This window comes from Pipra filicauda, unplaced genomic scaffold (genome assembly GCF_003945595.2).
Source record: "Pipra filicauda isolate LSUMZ 115617 unplaced genomic scaffold, ASM394559v2 scaffold24_size8852520_pilon, whole genome shotgun sequence".
NCBI classification, from domain to species: Eukaryota; Metazoa; Chordata; class Aves; order Passeriformes; family Pipridae; genus Pipra; species Pipra filicauda.
This window is the reverse complement of record NW_024104365.1, coordinates 8114625-8127163: the sequence shown is the minus strand read 5'-3', so window position 1 is coordinate 8127163 and position 12539 is coordinate 8114625. Positions and strand designations below refer to the sequence as shown.

Here is a 12539-nt window from a genome sequence, read left to right as displayed (position 1 = left end):
TTCACGGACAGTCATTAATTCCTTTCCTGCCAATAACGTCCTTCTTCCTTATTTTGTTTTACTCCTAGGTGGAACACTGCTCACAATCTCTGGGGTGGGCTTTAGCCAAAATCCTGACCTGGTTTCTGTTTCAATGAGCAATCAAACCTGTGCGGTTACTCACTTGGAAGAAGAGATAATTTGGTGCCTGACCCCACCAGCTGCTAATTTGTCTGATGAAGATTCACAAGACATCTCTGTCAGAGTAAACGTTGTCATCAGCAGCAGGTCACTTCAATACACTCTCTTGGCCAAAAGGACCACCACCTTTAACTACCAAAGAGCTTTGACTCCCCTTGTTACTGTTGTTGAAACAGAAACCACAGACAGCAGCCTACTCTTGAGCATCCAGGGGATAAACATCACTGGATCTGTGGCTAAGCTTGGACACAGTGAATGTCAACTTGAGTTTCAACGTGGCAACAAGTCTGCAATGTTTTATCAGTGCTCTTTGTCACTGAACAGCCTGGAACCTGGGATTTTCTCCATCCAGGTTGTCCATAGGCAGCTGGGATATGCCCATGTGACAGCAGGGCAGCAGGCCCTTACAGTAACTCCACGGATAACCTCCATATTCCCAGCAAAAGGATCAATCTGCGGTGGGATGTTGCTCACTATATCTGGCATTGCTTTAAAATCCAGGAGGAATTTGGTACAGGTCAACCTGGAGAGTAATTATTCCTGTGAGATCCAGAAGTCTGATTACAATGCCATTAGTTGTGTTGTCCTTCCAGCTTCACATCCTTTGCGCTCTCAGGGGCTGGCTGAGGCTTCCCGGGCTCTCAGTGTCACAGTGACTGTCAATGGGGTCAACAGTGTGTGCCTTGGGGAATGTACACTCCACCTCCATGAGCAGTGGACCCCTCTGGTACATTTGGTGACCTGGAAGACCAATGGGACACTCACCTATGTGACAATCAAAGGACAGAGGCTGGCCTGGCCAAGCGACAGCCCCCTGGTACGTGTGAACAGCCACACTGTCTGCAAGGTGACTTTCTGGAACGAGACCATCATCGAGTGCCAGACAGCCTGCCTTGCCCCAGGGGAGCACAGCATTTCCATATCCAACAGGAAAAGTGGGAATGCTTGCTTTAGGGAGGCATCGAGGGTCCTCCCCATCCTGCCTCGGGTGGATCGGTTCTACCCACAAAACTTCAGCACCAACGGGGGAGGTCTGCTCACCTTGGCGGGCTCAGCACTGAAAGGGCAGAGAACAACTTCTGTTCTCATAGATCACCACCCCTGCCACATCCTCAGTGTCACCTGTGCTGCTCTCCAGTGCACGGTGCCTCCGGCTAACGGTACCAGAGCTCTGAGTCTGAAAGTGGACGAACATTTCTATTTCCTTGGAACAATAAGTTACAGTGAGGAGTTTACCCCAGCTTTCCTTTCACTTGTTGCAACTGGTCTCCTTCTAACAATGACAGTGTCACAGGTCACAGAGAGGGACACCCTGCATGTGTTTATTGGAGACTTTGCTTGTAGTGGTGTCACCATCGCTGGCTCCATGTTGCAGTGCTCAGCTCCTCTGCTCCCTGTGGGTGAATATCCTGTGCTGGGCCTGGATATCCCCAGGGGCTGGGCTTCCTCCAACCTGACGTTCACCTCTCAGCTGACAGTGACAGCTGTGAGTCACAACTGGGGTAAGTCATGGAGGATGTTGTGTGAGGGACTGCAGTGACAGGCTTTTTTGTCATAAAAGCAAAAAATATGAATGAAAAAAATTACTTTTATTGACAGCTGCCTGTCAGGATCTGTCTGAAATCCCCTTTTCTGTCCTTTCCCAAGGTGGCTTGAGTGGAGGAGCAGTTTACCTGTATGGAAGTGGGTTTTCCCCTGGGAAGACTTTGGTCACAGTCTGTGGCACCAACTGTGAACCTTTGGCCAAGATGACCGTGACTGAGCTGAGCTGCCTTGCCCCACGCTTACATGGTCAGTTAAAGCACAAAACCTATCATTGTGTTAAAAATATATCCCCTAAAACCCTAGCTTGGCCCAAAAAAGGGGGTACCAGTGTGTCTCATCCCAGGAGAACAGAGAGCAGCCCTGGAGAAAGGAGGGAAATCAACACAGTGTTGATGAAGTTTGGACTTGATGATCTTGGAGGTCTTTTCCAGCCTTAATGATTCCACAATTCTATGACTTCTGTTTTTTGGGCTGAAGATAGATGGTGTCAGGGTGAGTTTTTGTGTCAATGGCCATGGACGCTGCACTAGATCCACCATGTGCCCGTGGTGATATGTGCTTTGTGAGTGTGCATGAGATATGCACAACAGCAAGGTTTCCTTGTGGCAGTTATTCCTTGGGAAAGCTCTCTCACATAAAATGTGCCTGTGGACTGTAGGGTTGGGTATCTAAGCATTTCTTGGCCATCATGTCATGACTATTGTAGCTAATTGAATGCCCTTAAATGCCTTTTCTTCTGAGGAAATGGCCTCAAGGTGCACCAGGGGAGGTTTAGATTAGATATTAGGAGGTTTTTTTCACAGAAAGTGTTTCCAAGCATTGGAACAGAGTGCCCGAGAAAGTGGTGGAGTCATCATCCCTAGAAGTGTTCAAAAAACATGTAGTTGTGATACTTGAGGACATGGTTTAGTGGGGAACACAGTGTTGGGTTGGTGGTTGGACTTGATCTTAAAGGCCTTTTCCAGCCTTAATGATTCTACAGTTCTGTGGCCCCACACATTTTGTGTTTTGGCTACATTGTGGGAAAACCTCAGTGGGGAAAAAGGCTGGGAGGAAAAGAGTGAATGACTAGAAGAATGAACAAATGATGTACCATGGCCAGTTCCTACCTTTAGAAAGCTGGAGATGAGGATTTGAATTCCTTGAGAGCAAGAAGGGAGCATCCTCCTTAACTGGAGACTGGCAGCACGGGATGAATCCATGATCTCCAACTTTCTCAAAGAGAGAAATAACCCTACCTCAGCTTTGGAGCAAGCTCTTCAAAATGGGCATTTTCTGGGACAAGACATGCTTCCTCCCTTTCCTACTGGAAGCACAGAATTAGGGTCCTAAACTCTGCAAAAGGCAGGATTTTAGGACTCTTAAATCTTATATGAAACATATACCATTCCCCAAATGCTGAACATGGAACACTTTGGTGCTTGACTTCTTGGTGGAGTCCCCATCCTATGTCCAGGAAACACCTGGACATGGCACTCAGTGCTCTTGTCTCATTGACAAGGTGGGGATCAGTCACAGGTTGGACTCAGTGATCTTGGAGGTCTTTTCCAACCTAAATGATTCTGTGAATCTGTGATTCCAAACCTTGGAAGTGCAACACTTCAGCCCCCTTCACACCTCTGAAGCTTGGAGAGCATCTGGAGGTCTACAGAAATATCTGCTGCTCTGTGACCATCCAGAGATCCAATGATCATGTGATCAAATCATCAGTCATTAAAGATCCATGACCTCTTATCCTTTATGGACATGGAAGAAAGGTGTCAACTGAGAGTGTCCTTCAGGGTGAGTTTCCAGGGTTTTGCTCAAAGGCATGTGGAATCTCTATCCTCCAAAATAATCAGAAGTTGACTAAATTAGTTGCTGAGAAACCAGTCCAATGTGAAATTTAAAATTCTTTTGAACAAGAGTTGTGACAAAAGGCATACAGGTGTTCTCTTCAGCCTCACTTATTCCAAAATTCTATATTTGGTGATGTCATTTTGAACAGTTTCTTTCATATAATCACAGAATGATTGGAAAGGACATTAAAGATCACCTAGTTCCAACCCCTACCCACGAAGAATGCTAACAAAAATGTAAGGAAAAAAATCCTGGGGCTTTAAAACCTAAGCACAAGCACTCAAAAGGAGACACCAAGAAGTCAAACGGGCTCAATTTTCTTCATTTTAAGCAAGATCCAGGCACAACTCACAAAACTGCTTGTTATTTTAAAAAGAAAAAAGACATGGTGCTGGAGTGCTGAAAAAAAAATATCAGAGCACAACACAGCAGTCCAGTTATTGCAGGGAGAATAGCAAAATAAAATGTGATCAAATTGATCCAAAGTGTGAAAACATTAATAACTGTGTTGAAAATTCACTGAGTGGTTGGTGGGAGAGGGAGCCTGGGGAAAACCATCTCACAGGCAGGACCACGATGCTTATTCCTGACACTAGATGTCAGCAAGGGAATGCTGATCGCTCCTTGTGTTTTTGAGGAGGAGATGCAAAGGATGTGTTGCCTCACTAACCAAAGGCAGAGTTATAATCCCTCTCTCCCCTGCCCTGGGTTTTACAGCCTCGTCAGTCTCACCAGCTGAGTTGCAAAAACGTTAATTAAATATTTACAAGAAAATATCTTTTTTTCTTGCCTTAAAAAAAAATAAATTCTTTCCAGGCTGCTCAAATCTGTGTTTATCAGGCGATTTGAACACTCTGAGACAGCTGTATTCAGCCTTTGCACATTTACATCTGGCACAGGTGAATCTGTACATAGAGGAAGATGCTTTCCAGAGAGTATTCCACTTAATATTTAAAGAGTCACCCCCACAGCACTACATTTAGGGTAAGAGTGGATGTGTTAAGTGCAGTTAGTCCAGCCTCACCTCACGGTTTACACACTGCTGTTTGCCCGAGGAATTTTGCCACTTGGCACTCACACATCCAGTGCTCAGACCTTTCTTTTACTGTCTCATCCATATGGGAGAGGTGGCAAAGCCAATTCAGGGATGCAGGATCACGAACCATGAAGGAATGAGAGGGATAGGTCTGTGGTGCCCCAGGGCCCCTTCGGTGGCTCACCCAGGTTGGACGCTCGTGTGACATTTCCTGGCTCTTATCGCCCAACGGAGTGATGTGAAATGAAGAGTTTAAGCTGAATTTCTTCTGTTACTATGTCCTATGAAGCAGAAACACCTCCTCTCTGGCACTGTGGGATGTCAGGTGGCAGCTGCCTGCCCTGGGGTTTCAGCACTGGGTCATGTTGTGTCTGGCCTGCTTAAGATTAAAGATGTTCACGTGGGAATCCCCAACTGGTTCCTGTAGCTCGCCCACGTGATCAGATCCAGAGGGCAAAGCTCTGCAGGTAGGAAATGTGACTTCTTTCCCATCAAACAGGCAGTTTTCTAAGAGATGAGGAATTGCTGGGCTCAGCAGGATTCATCCATAAGACCCTGTCCCACAGGGTCTTCCTTAGGAATGGGTGCTGAGCAGGGTCGCAGCAAGGTTTTGGTTTGATCATTGACGAGAGCTGGGCATGTTCTTGCTGAGATGTGCTCAATCCAGAGCACAAGGAATGGGAGTGCAAACCTAGACTCGTTTATGGAAACTGTTGTCTTTTGAAAGATGCAGAAAAATCAGTGCAGAATAGAGCTAAAATATGAGTTCCATCCCTAAAGCTTAAAAAAATTAAGAAAATTAAATAAAATTAGCAAAACCACATGGCCTTCAAGGAAAACCAAAACAAAGAGAAAAAACTGACCCATGAGTTTTTTTAAAGGTTTGGTAAGGAGAGATAATTGACAGGATCAACAACACAGGAAGCATTCAAAAGCTGTGTAGATGTAGCACTTGGGGACATGGTTTAGTGGTAGGCTTGACAGTGCTGGGGGAATGGTTGGACTTGATCTTAGAGGGCTTTTCCAACTGAAATGATTCTATGATTCTGAAAGCTCCCCCCTTCTCTTTATGCTCATGCTGAAGCACAGCTGATGAATGCAAATACAGCTGTGGGTTCTGTTCAGCTCAGGTTAAATTTACAGAACACGTGGTTGATGTCTGTGGAATTGAATTGCGCTCCTGTGAAAGATGGGGAGACTGGTGGGAAGCTTGAGGCAAGTGAGAAAATAACTGAACATTCCTCTCAGGTGATATTAGGGCAGGTACCATATATAAATTTTGCAGTAAGCCAGTACCTGAGATTGTATGTTTGATGTTGGGGTGAGGGTAAGGAAGGCACCTTTAAAAGGAGTTGAACTGATAAGATCCATCAAGGTAAAAGTTGAGCCTGATTGGTCTGGTTGCGTCAGCGTGCTCGGGGGATAACAAGTCTGGCTTTAGGACTTTTTGATGTAGCAGCTCTTGGGATCTTTGTTAGCAAGTCCTGAACCTACCAATTACCAGATTCCACTGGTAAAAGTGGACTTTTAAGGATGAGGATTTAAATTAGAGGCCAGAAATGGGGCTGGTTGAAAAGGATGAGAGACATGGGTTGGTGGAGCTCTTTGAATGGGGCAAGAGGAGAGAGTGGAGTTAGTTTTGGTTGTAACAAGAAGACCTAGGGTGACCATAGCCAGAGAAATGGGGTGATTTGTATGAGGAAATGCAGAAGAAATCAAGAAGACATGTGGCAATTGACACCTCAGTAGCAGTCAGGGCCTCGGATGTTTATTGTGGGCATCAAACCAAGAGATCCAAAGGGTCCCTTCTGTCTTTCAAATCCAGAAATGAATTAAGAAAGGGGGGGAATAAAGCATATTGATTACATGGCAGGAATGTTCTGACAGTGAGATCTATCAGGTAGTGGAATAGAGGCTTGAAAGCCACCTCTTGGGACTTCTGAAACTCGGCTGTGCGAAATGAATGTCTCCCAGGGAGCAATTCTTCATAGGCAGAGGTTGGACTCAATGACCTTAACAAGTCTCTTTTTTCCTCGCCCTTTTATTAACTTATTTTTTTTTTTAAATCTCTGTCTTCCCTGTTAAGCACATGTTAATGTTGTGCTCCACAGTGAGTGGTGGATAACTGGGAATGTGTGGTTTGGCACCAGGACTCCTCGGGCAGTTCTTCAATCAACCCACAGCTGCCCTTGGAACCTCCTGTAGGTTTTAGCCTCATCACATGTCCAGTAGTTGTTATTAAACAGTGACCCAGAACAAAACCCCTGTGCTGAGCAGCCCAGGATACTGGATTAAGCCAGAGTACCCCTCAAAGCCAGGTTTGGGGGCAGTTGGTCCCTAACCCGTTACCAGCATGCAGAGATTTGGCTGCCATTGTGTCTGATCTCAAAAGAGAAGCTGTAAAGGGCTGAGTGCTTCCATCTCAGCCATGGGATTGCAGGTTTTATCTTGATAGGGAATATAAAGCATAAAGAAGCTTCATTCTGGGGTTTGAACACTAACCAATTAAGCAAGCAGAAGAACTGTGCCCCAGAACAGGCAGAATATCCTTTTAGGACGTGCTAAAAGTGTGTTGAAATCTTTAGTTGGTATTTTTTGCTGCTGTTGTGGCAGCAGACAATGACACCAACAATACCAAGGCATATTTGTGTTTCATGGTCAGAGGAAGGAGAATTGAAAGGCCAAGACATCCTCCTAACTGAGAAAAGATATTAAGTGCTCTGGGAGCAGAGGAATAGGGGGACCTTGGAGATCCCCAAAGAAGGAATAGGAAAAGGACATAATCTCTAAGAGTGGTGACTCCATCAGCTGGACAGATGTAGGGTGTGGAGATGAGATTCTTCCCTCCTTCCACCTGAGAGAGAGAGAGAGAGAGAAAGCAATTCTAAATTTGATTCTGGGGAGTGTAGATTAAAAAGGGTTTGCTGGGATTTTGCTTTCATTGATCTCTTTATAGCCCTTTGTAACCATGTTCTCTAACTTATATTTTATAAATTAATACCTTTGTTTGCCTGGTTTGAGTTAAAGATTATTTCAGCTATTGGCAGGATACGAGGCTCTGTATTTCTACAGGCGTTGGGCTGAGGGCACTGGAGCAAATCAAAAATGCCCAATTTCCACATTTTGGGGGTATCCAAAGAGTGACAGGCTGTTCTTCTTCTGAACTCTAAGGGCTGAGCAGGAAACACCTTCTGGTGACCTACATGAGCCAGGCAAGTTTTTTGACAGCAGCAAAATAGTGAGGAAAATAGTCAAGCAGTGGGATTCTATGAGTAATTTTCAACATTCATCCAGAAGTAAGAGTTCCACATAGGAAAATTCTAAAGTGTTTTTTCCAAGACCAGAAAGAAGACCAAAACCTTCCTGCAATAAATTTGTTCTGCTGCAGGTTGTTGCAAAGGCAAGTTTTTTGTAGCACTTAGTTCTCTTGGGTGGTATTTATTTGTCAAAACACAGATATCTAGTGCTTAAAATGTCCTTGGAGTGGCAACCTGGCCTCAAGAAAGGCACAAGGCTTTTGTGGGAGACATAGAACATCTGCGGTGGGTCTAGACATAATTTCTGGACAATAAAAGCAAAATATAGACATGGTACCATCATTCCTTTAAGCTTCTCTGTCTATTCCTCATCCTGTTTAGATGTAGGTCTTTGAGGCAGGGATTGTGTTTGGCTGTGTTTGAACGGGTGCTGATCAAGAGAATTGCCACTGGATTTGGGGAAGAAAAGGGATTAAGCAAATTGGAAAATTTGTGAAGATGTGGTTAACCTTTTTTTTTCCCTCATTCTAAATCCAGAGAAGAAAAATACAGTAGAACTGTGAATTCTCTGAAGTTCAGAGAACATGAAATGCTAGATTTTAATATTTCAAAAAACACCTGAAACATTAAACAGTTATAAACTCTTCAGAAATACCCCATATGAAATAATCATTCGTAGCAAAATGTGCTTAATATTTTAGCAGAGGAAATAGAACATTTTCATATTTTTACAATTTCAAACCACGTTTTTCAGAATTGATTAGGAGACAAGACACTCATTGACAATGACACTTTTGCAGCAAACAAGAAACCTTTTGAACAAACTGGAACTTAAAAAAGCAAATAGAAAGAAACCTTTTTTGATAAATTCCCATTGATTGCACATTTCTGATGCTTGAGAAACACTCTTGGATACTACAGCACAGACTGTTACACTGTCCACAGATCTTTTCAGGAGTTCATTACAATTGTTTGGTTAATTCAGGACTACTGAAAATTCCCCAAAAGTCAGGGTTTTGAGAGAAACAGTTTTAATGTCTGTCATGGTTTAAGGCTTGAAGGTTTCCTTTTTAAAAATATTAAACCCAAACATTTCAATTTAATCTGAACTTCAGTAAGACTTCCTAATACTTTTATTTTTTTAGCATTTTTTTTGTCTGGATTTAGAATAAGAAAACCTAATTTCTGTTCACAAAATCAAAGAATCATTTAGGCTGGAAAATACCTCCAAAGTCATTAAGTCCAACCTGTGACCAATCTCCGCCTTGTCACCCAGCCCAGAGCACTGAGTGCCACGTCCAGTCACTCCTTGAATACCTCCAGGGATGGAGGCTCCACCACCTCCCTAGTCAGCCCCTTCCAATTCTCTTGACAACCCTTTCCATGAAAAAATTCTTCCAGGTATTCACATCACTTGTCCATTAAATGCATCTCAAAGAAAAACAGCTGCTCCCATTACACTTTTCACCACATCCACCAAGTCAAACTGGGACCACATTTCAAGATCCCACCTTGCTCACACCAGTTCCCCAGGAACCCTCCAAGCTCCATCAGTGCTTCCATGAAGCCTGTTTCTGGATTTCAAAGTTGCAAGAGACATAAGGTTGTCACATGTCCTTGGTAAAAGATTTGTGCCTTATGCCTGGTCCGTAAGCCATGGTCTGTCTTCCCCAGAAAAAATGTCCATGCTCTTATTTAATCCCTTATGCCATCTCCTCCTGGACAGAGCAGTTTGATCCCAAAGACCATCCTGGTGATCAGCACACAGCGGAGGTTACGTGCTTGCTCGCACAAAGGAGCAGCATGAAGATCTACTCATCCTTGAAAAGGATGCACCTAAAGAGAGGCTGGGTGCACATCAGGAGTCAAAGAATCATGGAATAGTTTGGGTTGGACGGGACCTTAAAGTTCATCTAGTTCCAACCTCCCTGCTGTGGGCAAGGACACCTTCTCCAGTGACACAAGTCAGTAGTAAAATACGCTATTTGGGTTATTTCTTCCCTCTCCTGTCTTTGCAGCTTCTTTGGCCACTCTCTGTGGCCTGACACCTTCTTCTGCTGACTGTAGAGAAGACAGAGCCACCTTCATTGAATGTGATGTCCAAGTCACAGTGGGTCCCTACCAGCAGAAAGGATCTGTGTCCTACCTCTATGTCTGTGAGGACAGCCCCCCTCAGTGGCACCACAGGGACACCACCCCACCCCAGAGGTGTTTTGCTGGACTCTTTGCCAGGTTAGTGCTGTATCTCTCCAACAGCTGGGTAACTCCATCCATGAATAACATCCCACAGAGGTTATTCTACCTTTTGCAGAATTGGCCCCTGCCAAATGATGGACTGAAGGATCAAATTGCAAGGGAATGACCTGAAGTTGTGTTGGGGGAGGTTTAGGGTGGATATTAGAAAAAGTCTCTTCCCCCCGCGGGTGTTTGGGTACTGGAACAGGCTTCCTAGAGACACGACTACAGCACCAAGGCTGCCAGAGCTCAAGGAGCATTTGCACAATACTCTCAGGCATATGGTGTGACTCTTGGGATGGTCCTATGCAGGGTTGAACTCGATGATCCTTGTGTATCCCTTGTGGATCCCTTCCAACTCAGCATAGTCTGTGAAATTCCTAATTCTTAGGTTGATGCCAATAGAGCAATTTAGCCTTGAGACCACTAGAGAGCTCCGCTGGGTTGTGAAATTCATTCCTTGTGCCTATCAAAGCATCTCTACCCCCCTCCTTCCCTCCCATCTTTAAAGTGTTTGAGAGACATCAGAAAATCCATCTCGTAAACAGCCTGCTTTGTTCCTTCTTAGGTTTTAATATTTATCTTCTGATCCAAAGCAACATCTGGTGAATGCCAATGGGAAAAAAGATTAGGCATTATGAAAAGCATAAGCCTTTTTTTTCCTACTTTCCCCCCCTTCTTTCTCCCCCCCCCATCCCCATCCTTCCTCTCTCCAAGTAGTTTCCCAAGTAAAGAGTCACAGAGTAAATTCATCAGGCTGTGCAATATTTGCTCAGCAAGGGTGCTCAGGCACTTATGGCTCAGGCTTTGCAAATCCAAAGCCAAGTTGTCCAGGAGTATAATCTGGAACTGTTGTCTTTGATGGCATAGTAGGGATTTATACCTGCAAGGCATTTACTTCCAGGAGTAAGAGGATGTCTGAATTAGGGAATAAACAGACAAATCATAGAATGGTTTGAATTGGAATGGACCTTAAAACTCATCAAGTTCCAACCCCCTGACATGGGCAGGGACACCTTCCACTATCCCAGGTTGTTCCAAACCCTGTCCAAGCTGGCCTTGGACACTTCCAGGGGTGGGACATCCACAGCTTCTCTGGGTAACCTGTACCAGTGTCTCATCATCCGCACAGTAAAGAATTTCTTCCTAATACCTAACCTAAATCTCCCTTCCTTCAAATTAAGGCATACCCCTGTGTCCTATCATTCCATGTATTTGTGAAAAGTCCCTCTCTAGCTTTCTTGTAAGCCCTCTTTTAGGTACTGGAGTGAGATGAGCAAAACTTTCCAAAAGTTATTAAATAAATAGAGAGTTAGAACAGTGCTGTAATGCACTGCCCATGATTTGCTGGACATGGTAAATCCACTCCTGGTTGCTGCATCTTGCCACAGTCCAGGTATTTCAGTGGAATTGCAGAGATTTGGTCCCCATTCCTACCTGATCCTCACATCAAAGCTGGTGTTGTGAATCACCAGAGGGAGTTCTGGATACCCAGCATTCCTCAGGAAAAAAAAACAACTGGCATTTATTTTACAAAGACACAAATTGCACAATTTTTTTAACCTGTTTAAAAATATAAAAAGTAGAAGTCTAAAAATGAAATTAATTTAAAAAAGAAAAAAAAAGATTTTCACAGTTACAGCACCTACCTGTCAGTCTGTCATTTCCTCCCCATCATTTTTTTAAATCTGACTTAGGTTTCATAAGGTCTGGACTTAAGAAAATTCTTGTCAGTTTTGAGAAAATCATTATTAGGGAGAAAGAAATTATTTTCCTATTGAGTGGAAGGAAGACAGAATTCTGCCCTGATCTATACAACTGGCCAAGTGTCCACAGTCATACTGTGCACTGGTAATGTCCTGTAACATCCCAGGAAATGGGGAGGACAAGAGTAGGGAGTCCTAGAGGGGAAAAAAACCCCTGAAATTTAACTGATTTTGGAAAAAATCCCTGAAATTTAACTAATTTTAACTAATTTTCTTCAACCTCTTTCGTATTGTCATCTTTATTGTGCTCATGCTTGTCTTTTAGTTAGAAATTCAAACTTGGGCTCCTGAGTAGTTTTCCAGAGTCCTGATGTTTTTTTCTGGTGTATCTATTTCTAAACTGCTTCTTGCTAAAGGGAAGCGGGGACAAAGATTTGTTTGTTTTCAAATGAGTTTCCTGATTTGAGAAATCTGGGAAGAAAGAGAGAGATTTAAATCATTCAAACTGACCTATTTCAGCACTTCTGAAAACTTTTTTATTCCACATTTCTGTTCAGAAAAATGTTTCATTTCAAAATATTCATGAAATCTGTGCAGTGTTAGAAAACTAAAGTGTTCCAACCAGAAAAGAACTATTTGGTGAATTCCTGAAGTAATACACATTGATTGCTGTAGTTAATAATAATGACTAACAATGATAAAAATATATATTAATTTAAGTTCTGTGCAAATGCTCAAGAG

General features: G+C 43.6%; 1 protein-coding gene across 1 annotated transcript in view; it reads left to right on the top strand.

The window, feature by feature from the left end:
* Positions 1–12539, top strand: part of PKHD1 (PKHD1 ciliary IPT domain containing fibrocystin/polyductin) — a 253982-nt gene that overhangs the window by 43548 nt on the left and 197895 nt on the right. Inside the window, exons 31-33 of the mRNA XM_027738336.2 lie at positions 69–1682; positions 1828–1971; positions 9876–10089. Coding sequence (XP_027594137.2) covers positions 69–1682; positions 1828–1971; positions 9876–10089 — 1972 coding nt within the window. The remainder of the gene's footprint in view (positions 1–68; positions 1683–1827; positions 1972–9875; positions 10090–12539) is intronic.